The 18,908-nt window shown below is 43.5% G+C and overlaps 1 protein-coding gene across 6 annotated transcripts in view; it reads right to left on the minus strand.

Annotated features, from left to right (window-relative positions):
• The window catches only part of FAM184A (family with sequence similarity 184 member A), a 110,397-nt gene that overhangs the window by 5,234 nt on the left and 86,255 nt on the right, over positions 1–18,908 (minus strand). For 5 of the 6 annotated variants that reach the window (XR_008597080.1, XM_054981115.1, XM_054981141.1 and 2 more), the window contains exons 13-16: positions 16,766–16,950; positions 15,167–15,313; positions 8,847–8,964; positions 182–286 (exon numbers count right to left, since the gene is read on the minus strand). Coding sequence is in view for 5 of the 6 variants with exons in the window: in XM_054981115.1 (XP_054837090.1) it covers positions 182–286; positions 8,847–8,964; positions 15,167–15,313; positions 16,766–16,950 (555 nt within the window). In the remaining variant the exon portion in view is untranslated. The remainder of the gene's footprint in view (positions 1–181; positions 287–8,846; positions 8,965–15,166; positions 15,314–16,765; positions 16,951–18,908) is intronic. The other variant, XM_054981124.1, reaches the window with a different exon arrangement.

The following is an 18,908-nucleotide window of genomic DNA, read 5'->3' on the forward strand; positions in this document are numbered from 1 at the left end:
AGGAGCTCCTCAAAGGTTTGCAATAGACTTATCTGAACTTAATCTTAACAAGCTCTGGAAAGAAGATGGGTAGCTCATTATTACTTATAATTAATGTGGATTATTGTTGAGCTCGGTCTTGAGCAAATTTTTATACTATTATCAACATCTTCACAAGTATTAATAAAATTGTGATACGTACCTTCACTAGAGGGTTAATAACACCAACATTAGGACTTGCATTAAATACTTTGTTGAAGTTAGTCTCCCTGTTGACTAGTTCCAGTTGATAGAATTTCTTGTCATCCTGATAAAGAATGAACAATAAAACTATTTATAAATTTAACTAATTGAACACAGTTTAAAAATCTGCTGTTGTTTCATTTTTATCCCTTTAGTGGTATTGCTGCTGCTGGTTTAATTTTTTAACTGATTTTGACTTATTTCCATACTTGTTCCTTTTGTTCTTGTGTACCATCTCAGACACCTTATTATGTGGTAATGTAGGAATGGTAAATATTGTTTCAACTATACTTAGTGATTTACAACTGTATTTTTATTTGAGCAATAGGGAAACTTAAGTGTATGGCTGCTTCCACACCAAGTATTTCCCACATTTCAGCTTCCTGACTGGTGTGGTTCTCCTCCTGCCCAGTTTGATGTCATCCTCCATTTGTGTAAAGACCCAGCCCATTCCTTCCACACAAAAATCTGCTTTATTTTAAACTTGCACCCCCCAATATTTCTTGAGCAATGACCCCTCTGACCAGCCCAGTGACTTAGAGTCCACAGAGGAAGAGCTTGAGGATCAAAGGCCAGGGAATCAGGAGGACCAGAGGAGTCAGGGGTGGCCTGACACTGCAGGGACACCTGCTGACCATACTGCAGTAATACCAGAAGCTACCCTGCCAGAGCCTACAAGGGAAACCTTGCCAGCAATCTCTGAGATAAACAGTAGACCTCTGGCAGGCAGGACATGAACCCAGCCTGTAACCCCCTCAGGTCCAGGTCCCACTCCATAAGTGCAGTGTCAGTGGAAGGCCTGGGCAGAGATAGTGCAAAGGAGGCAAAGTGCCAGACTGGCAGCACACAATCCCAGTCTGGATCCTGAATAGTGCTCTGAGAGTAGGGCCGCTTCACAGGATCCTGGCCAAGGTGCAGCCCAGTCTCAGGAGCCTCAATACTTATCAGAAGTACAGCTGAGCCAGATCAACTCCTGAGGCTGAGGCTTGGGAAGGCTGCATTGCTGTGCTTCAAGTTCAAAGTTCCAGTCTATGTTCCCAAATCTAGCCAGCCAAGCCTGAGACCTTACTCCAGAGGAATGGCCTGCCTGCAGAGCTCAGGACAAGAAAGTTGTTATGGGCACAGTCTCTGTGTCTGAAGGGGAGCAAACAAAGTTCTAGTCCGTTACTCTTTCATGTGCTGATGACTGCTAGTCCCCTGCAGAAATTAACATAACAGAAGAGAATCGCCTGCCTTTTAGAGAGAAAGGAGGGTATTGTCAAAGGAGATTTTTTTTTAGATTATAAAAGTATTGTATTATTCCTATCCGGTGGGTTAAAAAAAACTGCCTTTCAGGGAGAGGGGAGGGAGTTATCTCTGCAAATATGTCTTTCAAAAGTTGTTTAAAAACAGATCATATTATTTCTATGTAGTATTACCCATGCTCCTAAAAAAAATCCTAAAATAGGGTGGGTGGAGAATCCTGAGAGTCATTTGAGAACACGGGGAGGGGGGAGGCGTCAATGTGCATCAGGTGTGAAAGGGAAACTATAGCTAAAAATGGACAGGAAACAGATTACTTTGGCTTGTATGAAATCTCAGTTGCAAGGGCAATTTCACACAGAATAGTATCAGCAAGTAGACAACCACAAATAATCACCCTGGAGTGGATGCATACAGACAAGTACCAATGGTGTTAAAATATCACCAAGAGGGTTGTGTCTTAGGAACCTTCAACTGGCTCCTTTCTAAGTTCTTCAACTTTCTATTTAGTAAAGCAAGATCTATTTGAAATATTAGATTATTGCATTAATGCCATCTTTTTAAACACGTTTTTAACACTCTGACCAGATAATACCAGAATAATTGCCAAACCCTCAAATGTGAACTGACATTCTTAGCTCTGTCTCCGGACTGGCTATGGGCTTAGTACCCTGGGCTTAAGAACTAAAGGACTGAAGTGGGCCTTAAGAAGCTGCTCACTTAGAATATAAATAATTGTAAGAAATGAGAAAAGGAATTGAGTAGTTGGGTAAAAGAGCAAGGAATTTAAAAAGTGCTTGGAGAGATCTAAATGGACTGTGTATTGTATAAATGGGGGAGGAAAGGGGGGGTAGTCAGTTACTCAGTTTCTTTTTCTATGGATTGATGTTAGTATTGCAAATTTTTTGAAATTTTGATGTATAATGACTATCTTGTACACGAACCTGATACTAAAAAGCTTTCTTCTTTTTAAAAAATCTAGTACAAATTATTATATAAAAAAATGTGAACTGACTGAACTGTAAGCCACTATGTGAAGTATAGATGGAAGCAAGTCTGACCTTCAAATGGCACAGAGAAATCCAACTAGTCTCTTTTACCTGGTCCCATTTCATGAAAATCTGTATACAAGGATGCATTGACAGTCTTGAATCTCATCTCCTGGCTTCTAAAAACCTACTTATTGGTATCACCTATGTCCCAGTCCACCCTACTATGCTGTGACCTACTTTCACAGAAGGAGAAAATCACAAGTGCAGTGGCCATTGTAGTCAACTGGGATAAGGTCCTAAGTCCAGGTAATCAACTGTAGTTGTGTGTGTCAGAAATTCAGTACAGAAGTGTATCAGTGGCTATTGCCAGTGTAGTAACTCACAGAAATGGGTAATGAGGTCATGAGTTGCTGGAATTTTAGATCAGCAAAAGGCCCACTGTCTCAACAATGTTTCCATTTTCTTCTTCTACACGGGATCCACAGACTCAGAGGCAGTATTTGAGAAAACAGGGTTGCACTTACCTTTAACTGTTGTTCATCAAGTGGTCTTCTGTGCAGGTACGAGCAGGCTAGCTATGAAAAAGATTTCCAGAGCTTTCTAGAAGACTAGGAGCAGCCCTCCTTCTCTTGGCACTTTCCCACCAAAAACATCACATGATAATAAGGAGGGTCGCTATTCCCTTAGTTCTCTCCATGCCATCTCTGGAGACCCCCAGAAACTAACGTTGCAGATAATTCACAGAGGGACAGGAGGGAGGGATGCGTACCTGCACAAAAGACCACTAGATGAAGAACAGTTACAGGTACGTGCAACCCTGTTTTCCTCTTTGTGACTTCTGTGCAGCCCCACGTTGGAAAAGTAGCAAGCTTGCTGACTGAAGGAGGTGGGCATGAAGCTCTCAGAGTAAGACACTATGATTACCTTCCTAAAAGGTTTAGCATCTCATTGACATTCACCTAGAAGTGCTTATAAAGAAGCAGGGAGCTGTCTACAAGTTCCTGGCCAAAGTACATGCAGGTCAAATGAGAATTGAAGCCAGAATATTGCTATCTTCTGTTTGTCAGTGGCTCAAGATATATAACAATCAAAAAGGCCTTCTTCCTCTAATAAACCAAGATCCTTACCAGCCGAGGTGGATGTGGATGGTTAAGAGCAACCTAGAAAGATTGTGACTCTCACCGGACGACCTACTGACTCAAGGCAGTGACCAGGCAAAAAGTATTGTTAAACAAAGAGTGAGAGACATAGAGCACCAACGAGATTTAGCTCCTCATTTTATTGCCCCCTAGGGAATCTAGACATGTTATGGGTATGGCCAGATATCTCACTCATTTGGATGTCCCATCTTATAGAAGAGCTTTCACCCTGGCCCGATGTGAAGTTATCCCTTCAATAGTTATTGAAGAGAAATTTAGAAAGATCCCGTACGAGGACAGACGCTGCCGTTGCTCCATTGTTGAAGTGGAATCACTTATTCATATGTTCTTTCATTGTCCTTTCCATCAAGTCTATAGGGACCAGTTTATTTCCCCACTCTTAGACACACCAATTGCAGAGGCAAATAAGGCCTGCCTGGAGAAACTCCTAATTGATGAAAATCCAACTATCTCCAGGCAAATAGCCAAATTCTGTCTCTATTTGGTTAAATTCCATAATAAAAAAATAGCCATACATAGTCTGTCCTGCTCTTTTTACAATTTTAACTATTTTAACGTCAGTGTTTTAAATATTAGAATTACTGTGGTTCCCAGAGAACTATATACATTTTAAGATAAGATTTTAAATGCTAAATGTATTTTTCTATGTCCTTTACATTTTTACACTGGATTTAACTATCCTATTGATTGCTAAGGATGTATTGTCATTGTTATGGTCTCTGACCGCAAATTCATTCATTCATTCATTCATTCATTCATTCATTCATTCATTCATTCATTCATTCATTCATTCATTCAGGAACAGACTTGTCAAACAAACAACAATTATAGAGTGTGAAACAGATATTTGAAGGAGAAAGCTGAATCCACAAAGGCTCATATCAAATAGATGTTAGCCTTTACAGGATCATAATTAGCAATTTAAAGGGAAATTGCAACAGGGGAATTCTGCTTCTCACATAGGCTAACAGCTTACAGCATTCACAGTGACTGAATTAGAGATGAAGGGCTATTTAATCTGCAGGCCATCAACAACAATAATGATGACTACTAGAATCAAGTATAAAATTGCTAAAGGATTGCAGTAGAGGCTCTGAAAGCAGCCAATGTAATGAAAGTTTGTGTGTCAAGAACTTTTTGACCTTGGGCACCCATTGTGAGTAGAAACGTAAGATGTCCTTTAAAAAGATGAATGTGGAGTTTGTGTAAACCCCACCTTTCAGCAGCTCACCAGAGACTCAGTGGCTATAATATTTTACACCTTTCCATTCCACAACAACCCAGCAAAGCAGGCCAGACTTGAGAGAACATAATGGGCCAAAGGCCACAGGCAAGCCTTTCAAGCAGAGTGGCATCTGAATCTGGGTAAGAACTGTCTCCCAACAGTAGCAAATGTAATGCTGTGGATTCTGTTCCATGTTTTATCTTAGACACAGGATACCAGCATCTGGAACAGTTCCAGTCCATTTTACGCATGTCTGTGTAAACTGGCTGAAGGACAGCCCTAGGGAAGGGCTGTGCTAGGCCTTATGTTCTTTGTTTCTGCTGAATAAAGTTACTTTGTGTCTGCACATTCCATCCTAAATGACTGCAGAATCTTACAACAATGAGAATGAGACCCTTGGGGAGAGCCAGCGCAATTACCTAGTAGGGAAAAGGGAATGTGAGCATACTTGGAACCAACAGGAAAAAAACATCTTCCAAAAGGGTTGGGATCAGGGCTTTTTTTCTGGGGAAAGAGGTGGGGGAACTCTCACCTGGGGCAACTCCTGGAAGGGGGTGGTGTGCCTCTCAATACATGCGTGCGTGCACAGCGCACATGTGCTCCTAGGACTGCATGATGATGTCACTTCTGGAAAGTGATGTCATCATGCAGGCATGGCCACCCCGGGAGCACTCCTGTGCTGCATTGGGGGGTGTCTGATTTGGCCCAGAATGGGCCACACCGCCACGGGGGAGCACTCCCCAGCCCAGCAGTGGCCCAAATGGGCCCAAAATGACCCAGATCAGCCTGGAACAGGCTGTTGCCACATGAGAGAACAAGGCAGCAGCCTGAACCTGGCCATTTAGGGCCCGATCCGGGCCCAAATTGGGCCAAAGTGGACCAGAAACTGCCTGTATCGGCCTGGAACGGGCTGCTGCCACACAGGAGAGCATACCCCTGCTGGGCAGCGTCCCGATCCTGGCCGTTTTGGGCCCAATCCTGGCTGTTTCAGGCCTGAAATGGGCTCAAATTGGCCGAAAGGGGCCCAAAATAGCCAAGATTGGGCAGCTGCCAGGTGGAGGAGTATTCCCCCACCTGGCAGAGGCCCAATCTTGGATGTTTTGGGCCAAACTGGGCCCAAAATGTCCAAAAGGGAATCAAAATGGCTAAGATCGGGCCACTGCCAGGCGCAGGAGTGTTCCTTCGCCCAGCAGAGACCTGTTCCTGGCCATTTTGGCCCCAATCTTGGCTGCTTTGGGCCCCAAATGGCCAGAACAGCCCCCAGAAGGCCCGGATTGGGGCCAAACAGGCCTGGAACGGGCTGCTGCCAGCGCACTGGCCCAATCCTGGCCATTTTGGGCTAGATCTGGGACATTTTGGGCCCTAAATGGGCCTAAAATAGCACCAAAACGGCCCACATTGGGGCCAAAACGGCCTGGATAGGGTTGTTTTGGGCCCAATGCTGGCCATTTCAGGCCTGAATTGGGCTGAAATTGGCCGAAAGGGTCCCAAAATAGCCATGATCTGGCAGCTGCTGGGTGGGGGAGTGTTCCCCCACTTGGCAGAGGCCCAATCCCTGATGTTTCAGGCCTAATCCTGGACATTTGGGGCTCAAACTGGGCCCCAAATGGCCAAAAGGGGCTCAAAATGGCCAAGATTGGGCCGCTGCCAGGTGGAAGAGTTTTCCCTCATCTGGCAGAGACCTGATCCTGGCTGTTTTGGCCCCAATCCTGGCCATTTTGTGCCTTAAATGGCTAGAACAGCCCCCAAATGGCCCAGATTGGGGCTGAACAGGCCTGGAACGGGCCACTGCCAGGTGGGAGAACCCTCCCTGGTCTGGCACCAGCCTGATCCTGGCTGTTTTTGCCCCAATCTGGGCTGTTTCGGCCCTGGTCTGGGCCATTTGGGGCCTATTTAGGGCCCAAAACGGCCCGTTTCGCGGCCAAAACGTCAAGGATCGGGCCGGTGTAAGCTGTCTTCATAGGATGTTTTACTAAGAATACAGGATTACACTGAGGACAGTTAAATAAGACAAAGCCAAATTTATGTGGTTTAATGTTCAGCATATGGAAATATGCACATTGAAAGATTTCTACTGTGCTATATGTAAGTATCAGAAGTTTCTAAAATAGTCATTTAGCACTTAGGTCCTCTGACATATGAAAGTATTGCTTAGTTTCAGGTTGTAGTATTCTCTATCAATCATCTTGCTTTCTAGTACGTCCATTTTCTGGAGGTCCATCTAGTGACATTGACTATCTGTACCAAGATTTTTAGCAGTACTCATATTTCTGCATTTAACTGGATTTGAAAGTAAGGTCTTCCTTTATGATCTTCAGCAACCATTACAAGGAAAGTTCCAAGGCTGCTATGTCACTGTGTTAGCTCTATTAACCCTTGCTTCCAAGGACCTCACAGTGGAATCAAGGTTTCCTGGGAGGAGGAGGGATTTCTTGAGTCAGGCAAGCACATATCCAAAGCCCTTAGGAAAAAGCCTTGCAGCCTCAGATCCAAGGTCTCTGTTAAGCTGTACCTCCAGGTGTCTCCCCTCAAAGCCAACACAGCTAAGGAGGGAGAGAACCCTTTAATCAGAGATGCATCAGTAAAGGGACAGGGAACTATAGAGTTTACTACTATTGCTGTACGTATGATATACTGTAGCTTTTATTACTATTGCTGTAAGCATGAGCCTACTAGATAGATCCTATGTTGTTTAATATGTCAATCTTAGAATTACTTATGCTCTATTTCAGCATTTCTTCAACTTTGTATTGGATTTCTGCTGGTTTAAAATTTTTGCAATATACCCTATTACACGTGTATTGAAATGTCTTTGAAATTGGTTGTTGTGGATTTTCCGGGCTGTATAACCGTGGTCTTGGCGTTGTAGTTCCTGATGTTTCGCCAGCAGCTGTGGCTGGCATCTTCAGAGGTGTAGCACCAAAAGACAGAGATCTCTCAGTGTGACCACGGCTATACAGCCCGGAAAATCCACAACAACCATCGTTCTCCGGCCATGAAAGCCTTCGACAATATGTCTTTGAAATTGATTGTACTGACTTACACTGTGTAATCTTCCTTAAGTCTCAATAAGAAATGTGAACTATAAATAAAATAAATAATAAATAAATACAATCCCCAAGAGATATGGCACACAGAATTGATATTTTTCAGCATCTTTTTAAAAGGCACAGCCAGCACAGTCTTGAGTCATGACAAAGGGAAAATGGAAACTTTTCTTCTCTAAATTTGGTTTTATTCTTCACCAGAATGACTACTTATGATAAAAAAAACCTTTAAAGAGAAGTCAGTCTTCTCAGCCTCAAGAATGAGTTGAGGAAAAATGGAGAGCAGCAATGGAAATCTCTCCATAGTGGCGAAAAGAGAACTGAGGGAATAGCGCCCCTACTCCTGGTTATGTGATGTTTTTGGTGGGAAAGTGCCAAGGAGAAGGGGCACTCCTAGTCTTCTAGAAAGTTCTGGGAATCATTTTTGCAGCTGGTCTGTGCAATTCCAATGTGGGACTGCACAAAGCCCCAAAGATTAATGTTAGTTTGTGCATCCCATCTCATTCTTGTTACGAATAATCTCTTAGCGCGCTTACTTAAGAGTCCGAAAATCTTGAACCCACCTGTAGGCATCTTTAGATTATTAAAAGCGTTATTTCTTGCTTCAGCTAAGTCTAGCTTTTCTATATATGATCAAGATGATTATGTAGTAAAACAACAGTCTTTTTAAATCAACACAAAAATCAAAGCTCAAGTATGTCTGGATTTTATGTAAATAAGATTTAAAATAATTTGAAGTAACAAAAAAGGAGTTTTTTTGAGATCCTCTAAGGTAGAAAGGGTAATAAATGTTTTAAGTAAAATAAATCATTTTCTTCCTGATATATACAATTTCTGGAATGTCTGTGTTCTATTGAAATTTTCCCCTTAATGCCCTATTAACATATCTTTATTTTTTAAGAGATTGTTATTAACTTTTTGCATGCTCATACCAGAAAAGACCATTAAACTGTCTTACAATCAATTTCTTTATCAGCTGATCCCTTTCTGCAATCAGGTCTTTCAATTCTGCAATAAGCTGCAAATCTTCTGGTCTGGATTCTCTGTTTTGATATTTTTCTTCCATTTCTTCTAAACTTTATAGGAGACAAAAACATCAACTATGGGTTTATAATAAACTTGTTCAAGTATAATACTGTGATATTATACTAACAAATGAATTCAGTGAAAGGACAAACAACATGGCTGTGATACAGTCTACTACGTTCAAGTGTGGTTCTCCCTTTGTTGGCTATGACGGAGAAAATAGTCCTCTGAGCTTCATCTGTCATAGCTAGCAATATGACTTACGCAGAGCCACAAGCAATATCCCCTTCTTCAGTAAAGATAAAATAAAATGCTTAATTTGGAAGATAGTATCACATTACTGTATGTTTTGTCTTGTGAAACAGTTCAGCACAAACGATACAATACTAAAGAAAAATAGCAATTAAGAAAACTGTGAAAAGCAGTGAAACGAGGTGAAGATGCATTAAAGAAGAGAAGGAAATAAACACAAATGTACAGAAAAGCAATATGGAAGACCCCAAGCAAATAAAGCTTTGCATTTGTTCAAAGCTACATAACTTCTGAATACAACTGCTGATCGCTGTTTGGTATGAACCACATTCCTGATTGGAATGTAAGCGCCATAATTACCGATTGTCTAAGGGCTTCTTCACACATGACCTGGATATGAAGTTATTTGGAGATGGGAGAGAACAAGAACAAGGTTTATATGCCTGGGCCATGAACCTTGTCCAACTTATCATAATAAAATTTTCTAAAAAACATAATTTAAAAAATTATTTACACATAGAAGAAAAAACAATAACACCCTCCCCACCCCCAAGCAATGATGGTAAGTCTACACACAGGTTTCTATACATTTTGTCTATTTTGAATTTCAAAAAAGTCTTAGAGAGTTGAAGTAGCAGAAATACCTCGGAAAAGTTCTAGCATTTAGGCAGCCCAAGTTTTATTCTGAAAACATCTTGAACTAGATGTAATTTACAGATTCAAAGGAGCATTTTTTCAGAAGCAGATATTTGATCTGGTTAAATATTACTTTCTAGGCTTCAAGCTCAACTGAATGACAGTTGATGAACAAAAATTTATTAAATACATCTCACCATTTAACACTAAGATATTGTCCTCTGTCTCACTGGTATTAGTCTGCTTGTGTGAAAAGTTAAAAAGAGCCATTTAGCTCAGGTTTTATAACTGATAGCTTTTTCATATCAGAGAAAATACGGGATATGGATGGACAGAGTTAAGAAATTTTACATCCCAATATTCAATAACCAAAGCCTATTTTTAAAATAAATCTACTTATTTCTCTGTTATAGTAAGTTAACAGTGCAATCCTGAGGGGGGGGGCTGAAAGCACCCTAGAAGCTGATTAGGAGTTATGCTGTCTTATTCCGGATTTATGCTGGTGTAACTCCCTTAGCGCTGCTCTACCTCATCCCTCTGTTGGTGCCCACCACGGTGGCTGGGCACGAGCGTAACCAGCGCTTAAGTCCCTACGCCAGCGGGCCAAGAGGCAGGCCGTGAGTTAGTTGGCTTTCTAAGCTGATCTGGGCATGGGAATGCCCCAGCAGTGGCAGAAAGTTATGCCACAAAAAATGTCAGTGTGGCCCATATCTGCCCATTGCAGGGGGAAAAGTCTATCGTCCCCATGCCAGCCCCACTCAAGCAACCTGGTGGAGCATAGGACGCCAACTACTGCAGGGACCAATCTGCTTGCACCCCCACAGCAGCCAAGCCCCCTCCTCCATGCCTAATCAGCTCCTTGGGCACCCTACATAACCTCCAGCCAGGGCACCTCTGACAGGTAAGTGGCAGGCATACGGAGGTTCTTCCCGAGACCACCCTGCCGTGGGGACTCAGAGCACGAGGCAGGAGAGGGTCTCAGGGTGGCAGGGCAAGAATGTGCAGGGGGAACTTAGTGAAATTCGAGGCATGCCTTGCACTCTCATGTGGGAGAAGAACCACATCCAGAATGTCTAACTACCACCACTCAAGTTCCCTAACAGGTTATTTGTCTCCTGGTTTGGGGAGCGGTGAGGGCACCAACAGGCAAGAAGGACCTGGAGAGGCAGCTGCCCTGGCCTGATCATCGACACTGGCCTCCCTTTTTCCCCACCCACACCCTCCCAAAGGCTGGCTTCTGCAGTTGGCGCTCATGGCGCCTACCCGAGAGTTGGCGTGGCCTATGCCTGCCACAGGACAGTCATCTATAGAGCCATGCTCAATGTAGCTGTTTTTGGGGTGCTCCTAGCAGCCCTTGCCTTTCCAATCCCTGCTGCCGGGCTCCCCCCTCCTCTGGCCAAGGAGACAGTGCAGGCACAGATCAGGATGACTGGGCACCAATTTTTGCAACTCCCCCACGATGGCAGGCTTGTAACTCCTTGACTGTCCCCCTCTCAGGATCAGAACTCCAAGCAACCCCGGGAGCAGAACAACCAAAAGTAGACAAGGATGACTTCCCTGCTGGAGAAGGCATCTGGTTACCAACAGCACCTGTGACGATGGAGCTGCCGCTGCTGTCCCCAGCCATGAACAGCATCCCAGGATGTGACAGACCTGGCCGTGGTCTGTACGAGGCCTGGCCCCTGACCATGCATGTGTCTGTTTCCCTTTCAGGCAGGTTGTGACCTGTCAGGGGGGCCAGGGAACATGGCTGTCCCAGCTTCCGGTGATCCTTCTCAGCTGCTATCTGAGCCCTGCCATGGACCGTCCCCCGGGCAGCCAGTGACTCAACCCAGCTCCTGAGAAGGCAACATAAGGATCAGCTCTTGTGGCTCTGACTGCTGTGCAAATAGGTGCGGCTCCCAACCCAGCCAAGGGAAGTTGGCTACAGCAGCTAGACATCCTCATCTGTGTTGGCAGTTCAATAAAGTCTGTGTCGAACAACTAGTCACACCCTGCTCTTTGCTCACCTGTGGCTGACAGTAGCTCCCCCTCATTCCCCCCTTGGGCAGTCTACTTGGGATCCCTGAGGGGGGTCCTTGGCCCAGGGCTGCCTGAGAAGCAGTGCCCCCAAGGATCCAGCAGGTGCCTCTGCCCCAATGGGTGGCTCAGCCCCTGAGTGGAATGGGGGTCTGTTGATCCCGTGGGGGCTGTTGCTGCACGCTCCCCCCATACTGCCTGGCACACCTTGAATGGTAGCAAAGCAAACGGGGTAGGATGTGGGGCTCACCTGTGTGCGGGGAGAGGGCCATCAGCCTCCCTCAGTGCTGCTGGGGTCTGAGGCACCAGGCAAATGGCCATGGTGGCCAGGGGGGTGAGAATGATCCACAGGAGGAGGAGTGGGCCACTACACACACCGTGCGCACACACTCACCCACAGGGGGCTCCCTGGCCCCAGAGGAGTTCTTCCCTTCACCAATGAAAGTGGAGGTCTGGACAGGTGGCTGCCTGTCAGTCCCCTATTCTGACTGGGACTGTTAACCCAGGGACTATCCGGAGACGGTGGGCAGGAGGTAGGTAGGTAGTCCCCTATGCAAGCACCGAGTCATTACTGACCCATGGGGGGATGTTGCATCACTACGTTATCTTGGCAGACTTTTTATGGGGTGGATTGCCGTTGCTTTCCCCAGTCATCTACACTTTACCCCCAGGAAACTGGGTACTCATTTTACCGACCTCGGAAGGACGGAAGACTGAGTCAACCTTGAGCTGGCTACCTGAACCCAGCTTTTGCTGGAATCGAACTCAGGTTGTGAGCAGATCCTGGACTGCAGTACTGCAGCTTACCACTCTGCGCCGCGGGGCTCTTGGGCAGGGAGTACTGAAGGGAAAAAAAGGTGGTGAGAGTGCTGTGGTCCTCTCTGGATTGGTACTTCCATGTGGAATACTGGTCCAGAGAGGTTGGAGCATGTGTGTGGTCCTGCAAGCATCTGCCAGCTATCTAGTGGTATTCTCAAGATTAACAATCTTAATCGGATCAGGCTAAGTAGCCCAAAGGCAGACTGAGCTGGATGAGCCACTTGCTTATGACCTCCCTTCCCAGCATCTCCGGGGGGGGGTGTCTTTTGGGTCATGGCAAGTGGCCCTTCTGTCCTGGTGTGGGTATGTTGGCCAGCAGCTGCAGGGGTGGCCACAGTGGCTGTGGAAGCCGCCAGAATGAGGTTCCTGTGAGCACCTCCTGGCAGGGCACAACTGAGATCGGGTCTGGCCAGGATGCCCCCCTTATCTACACAGATCCTTTGCAGAGACAGGGGTGAGGAGCAGGCCACCCCCTTGCATCCATGTGTGCACGGCCAAGTGGGGAGGCCAGCCCTGTCTGGCAAAGTGGCCCAGGAGACAGCCCCCAGCCATGCAGGGGGGCCAGTGACCCGGTCCCTCCAGTGAGTTCTTCTCTTGAGGAGGGGCAGTTGCCACATGTCCCCCTTGCCATAGGCTGCACCTCCGGGGGGAGGCATTTCACCTGACACTTAGTCGGGCAGCTCCTCCCACTTGTGTTCCTCCATGTGGGTGCTGTGATGGTGGGAGCATGTAGGCCCCAGCTGCCTGCTCTCTAGTGGGGGGGGAGGGAAGGAGGTGTTGACAAGTTGCAGGGATTGTGCCTGTGCATTGACTGTGCCTTTGCTTGCCAATCGTGTGCCTATCATGTGGGCAGTGTGGCCGTCGGGGAATGGTGGCAGGGTTGTGGGGAATGGTGGTGTGTGCACCCCTGGCTGCGGCCTTGCCTGGCGCTTTAAGTTCAAACCCCGCGGAAGTCTTTAGCTAACCAGTGGGGAAGCCCCCTCCTCTGCCAGTCAGCTGAATCCAGCCGCGGGGTTTGAAAGCGCCCCTTTCCCACCTGAAGCTTTCCAAAGTGATCCGAAGCCCAGGCTCTTCACTGTCAACAACAGTTGTAGTGACACATTGTCGAGGTTTGGGAGCTGGGATCCCACGCCTGTCGACCCACAACCTATGTACAGAACCTCCGTCTTCATAACCATCCCGCCACAGCGTCCAGACGCAGCCAAGGAATCTGGGGTGGCATCTAGCTGGTTGTCCATCAATAAATAGAGCTGGGTGTCATCCTCATACTGTTGACAACCCAGCCCATCTCCTTTGTCCCTGGCCATGGAGAAGGGAGCTCAGCCACTGCAAGGCTGTCCCACAGATCCCCACAGTGGCAAGGTGGTGGGTCAAGAGATTGTAATCAACCAGGTCAAATGCAGCTGTAATATCTAAAAGTACCAGCATCACTGACCCGCGCCAATCTAGGTGTTGCCGTAAGTCATCCATGAGGGCGACCAGGGCTGTCTCTATACCATGGCCAGGCCGGAAGCCAGACTGGAATGGGTCCAGGGTAGAGGATTCATCCACAAATACCTGTAGTTGTTCTGCTACCACCCTCTTAATTATCCTAATTTATGTATATCATTGTATTATCACAATATAAATCGAGAGCAGTAACATACAAAGTAATCCATGGTACCTGTAAGATGAATTATTAATCAAAATGTTGTTTTAAGTGTGCAGTGATAGTTAATATATTTTAATATGAAAAATAATTGCTTTAAAGAAGGGTAACAGTCTATTGCAGGGCTCTGCCTTCTACAATCTCCCTCTGTATAAAAATAAGGCTATCAGGATGTCCCTTTTCCCCTTCAACCTTTTATTGCCCTAGTAGGAAAAAAACAACAACACAGTGGCAAGAACATAGAAGGAGAGAAAGAAATTGACATGAAAAGGACAAGAAGGATTCTGTAGCCAAAGAGATACATTCAGAGACAGCTTTCAATAACATCAGCCTTATCTTGGTAATTTTGCTAACTTGGTAATGCTTGGAAATGAGTACTAGCACACTGCTTTTGATCAATTCATAATTACAGAATGGGAAAATAAATATAAAACAATTTCCTATTGTAAGGAATTAAAAAGGAGCCTTCCACTCATCTCAGTAATTTTAAAATAAATTTAAGATGGTTCACCAAGAATTGGTGTCGTTTCGAATGTTTATGGTGCTTATAAACTGACTTTTGTAATATTAAGCAACTTTATTAATACACACTACACAGCAATGTATCTCAATCCTTTCAATATATTAAGAATTAGGGCTCCTCTACATTTCTGTGAGTCTAATCATGCACTCATTTTAGACCCAAAATGTCTCCGCTGGTCAGTAGCTACACTAGGGTTCTGTCCCCCGCCCCCAAATTTCTCTTGCTTGGTGTGCCCACTAACACAATGTTTCTACATATGTATGTCTCTCAAATATCAGTCATAATTTATCAATGTATAGATAATTCCACTCAAACTTAGCTGACATATAACATTGGTTAATGTAATAAAACTTACGAAACTTGCAAAGCTGAATTAATTTCCTTCAGCAGCTCTTGGGTCTTACTAAAATCTGCCAGCAAGCTTTGTTTCTCTCTGATGTGGTCTGCTGTCATGACATCCAGCTCTCTCTCATGTTTCTTGTTTAAATCTTGTTCATGCAGCCTGTTTAATTTATTTTATGTTAAAAAGGTTATTCTTACATTAGCTTTGTTCATCTTGATTTCCTGCCATGTTTGCAAAGACTCTGTTCTGTAGTAGAATTAATAAAAGCAACAAAATCTGGATCTGCTATTTACATTTCTTTAGCTTTCTACCTTATTTCAGTAGATCATACACTTTAATGCTTTATTAACAAACATGTTAAGGATATTTTAAGATTAACTAGATGTTTAAGCAGTAGCCTTTGATCTATGGAATCCTGCAGGGTTCCATCTTATTCCCCATGCTCTTAACATCTATACAAAGCTGCTGGGTGAGGTTATCTGGCAATCTGAGCTGAGCTGTCGCCAATATGCAGATGACACTCAGCTCTATCTCCTTCTTCTATCTGATCCCAGATACTGGGATCTGGAGGCAGTTTTTGGCAAATGCAGGCTAATAAACTGAAGCACAATCCTGACAAGATGGAAGTATTACTGGTGAGTGGAAGAACTATCGTCTTGTTCTGGATAGGATTACACTCCCCTTGAAGGAGCAGTTCCATAGCCTGGGTGTGCTTCTGGACTTCATCTTACTGCCACTTAAGCAGCTGGCAATGGTGACGAGGAGTGCCTTTAACCAGATTCCAGTGGTTAGCCAGCTGCAGCCTTTCCTGAGCAGAAAGGATCTCCACAGTGGTGCATACCTTGGTGACATCTAGATTACATTTCTGCAATGTGCTCTACATTTAGTTGCCCTTGAACAGTCTTTGGCGTCTTCAATTGGTGCAGGTTGCTGCATCCAGCATGTTGACTGCAGTAGCGACCATATCACTCCAGCCTTGTTGATCTACACTGGCTGCCAAATTGCTTTGTTTCTAGGCACCAGCACCTTCTAGGCCCAGTTCAAAGTGCTGGTGCCTTTAAAGACTTATATGGTTTTCGGCTAGCATGCTTTAAGGATTACCTACTCCTATAAAACCTAACCAACCACTTTGGTCATCTTCTGAGGCCCTGATTTGGGTGCCCTCACTGTCTGAGGTCAGACAGGTAGCAACCCAAAAGAGGGCCTTCTTGGTCATGGTGCCCACGTTGATAGTCCCTCCCCAGGGATATTTGTCTGTCCACCTCTATCACTGTTTTCCACCAGCAGGCGAAGATTTTTTCTTGTTTTGTCTGGCGTTCCCTCAATGACCCCCTCCTTCTTGCTTTATGTTTCAATTGTCATCTCTGTGATTTATATATGTATTTTAGTTTTGATTTTAATTGGTTTTGTGACCTGTTTGTAACACTTTGTTTTAATTGTTAGCCAACTTGGTGGTCCTGATTGGGCAGAAAGGTGGGATATAAATGCTGTAAATAAACCAATAAATAAATTTAAAAATAGCCTGTACAACATCTAAAAAATTAAGTCTTGAATGAATAATCCAGCCACTAAAACTTACAGCATGTTACCTGATGCTGCAAATATTCATACCTAATCTGTTGGTTAGATTCACTACGTATTCTGAGAACTTCTTTCCCTTTGAACTCTAGTTCCTTGGTTAGTACACTTATGTTTTCATGCAGTGCAAGTATCTCCTTATCCAGTTCAGATATATGGTGGTCTCGATGCCGCCGTTCATCCTGTAGATCTGATATCCGGCACACAAATTCATTTTCCTAGTAAGGAAATATCAAAAAATAAAGAATGTTTTACAATGTTTCTATGTGGTACATTTGTCCCTGTCTGAATAAGGTAAAACTCACCTTTATCTTTCTACTTAAAAATTCAAAATGAATTTAGAAAGAATAGAAGTGCAGGGAATTTGTGGGGTGGCCAAGGATTCTTTTCTTTCCTCTTTGCCCCTGCAAGGAATTGATTATGAGAAAGTACTCAGGGTCATATGTTGAAATGGATCCAGAATTTTGGAGAAGAGATAACATTCCAAGAGTGGGAAAATGTATGGATGAAAGATATAAAATTTACTGCAAATCAAACATTAAGAGAAAAATGATATAAGATGTTTTACTGATGGTACATTACCCTGAAAGATACTGAAAAAATGGACAAAAAATACATAGGGGTGTGTTGGAAGTGCAAAGTTTGGTGTAGTGGTTAAGAGCCAGTTTTGTGTAGTGGTTAAGGGCAATGGGATGGGATTCCCCACTCCTCCACTTGAAGCCAGCTGGGTGACCCTTGGGTCAGTCACAGCTCTCCAGAGCTCTCTCAGCCCCACCCACCTCACAGGGTGAGGTGTTGTGGGGATAATAATAGCATACTTTGTAAACTGCTCTGAGTGGGTGTTAAGTGTCCTGAAGGGCAGTAAATAAATTGAATGTTGTTGTTGTTAAAGAAACAGAAGGTATTTTTACCACATGTGGTGAATATGCACTACTATTACAGATAAAGATGGGAAATAAGTGATACAGACTAATTCTGTGATGTTTTGATTTGCATGAAGTAATAATAACATTCGATTTATATACTGTCCTTCAGGACAACTTAATGCCCACTCAGAGCAGTTTACAAAGTATGTTATTATTATCCCCACAACAAAACACCCTGCAAGGTGGGTGGGGCTGTGAGAGCTCCTAGAAGCTGTGACTGACAGCTGGCTTCAAGTGGAGGAGTGAGGAATCAAATCCGGTTCTCCAGATTAGAGTCCTCTCACTCGTAACCACTACACCAAACTGGCTTTTCAATAGAAATGAAGTTTGCTTTAATTCTTCAATTAATTATAACAATTAATATAATTATAATTATATAATTATAATTATAATATATATATATATAATATATATAATTATATATATTTTTATATATATATATATATATATATATATATATATATATATATATATATATATATATATATATATATATATATATATATATATATATATATGTTACTTAACTGATCAGTATAACATAATCTGTATTAATAATTTTATGATATAATAGCTCATATATAATTAATTCTAGATGTAAGGTAAGTTTATTAATATACCTTTTGGAAAAAAGTATCTCAATATATAATGTTAAATATTTTACAATTTATAATAGTTAATGTTAAATCATTTTTTTTTTCATTTTAACCAGCTTGATTAGTGAGGTTCATTAGGATGGAGGAAATACTCCTGAGTATGTTTGTGTTAAATACCTGAAAACTATATTTTAAATGTTATATGGGTTTTGCATTTTGATAGTCCGTGTAATGCATATCTTTAATTTTAAAAAAAATTTAAACTTTTGTTCCCATTTCTTTATGTATCCCTATTTGTTTTGAAAAAAATATTTACAAAAAAAAGTATTTAGGGCCTGTTTATTCATTTAACTTGCAGTGACTTTGGAGGTGAAGGAATGACTGAGCAATCATTGTGGAAGAGGGAATGAATTTTGAGAAAGTTATGCACACTTCTCATCATCTCACACGATCCCCCTCCTTTGTGGGCCCAGGTCTAGCATCTGTGAACTGTGTTTATTTCTAGTGTCTAGCCCGCATGTGTAATAGAAGTATACACATGTAGTCCTGTACTGATCCAAATTCAAAGAAGGGTACTTAAGCTTTCTTAAGAGGGAGCAGATATTTCCATTATTTAATTATTTAACATATACTGCCTTTCCATCGTATTTGGTA

The sequence above is a fragment of the Eublepharis macularius genome, chromosome 1 (genome assembly GCF_028583425.1).
Source record: "Eublepharis macularius isolate TG4126 chromosome 1, MPM_Emac_v1.0, whole genome shotgun sequence".
Taxonomy (NCBI): domain Eukaryota; kingdom Metazoa; phylum Chordata; class Lepidosauria; order Squamata; family Eublepharidae; genus Eublepharis; species Eublepharis macularius.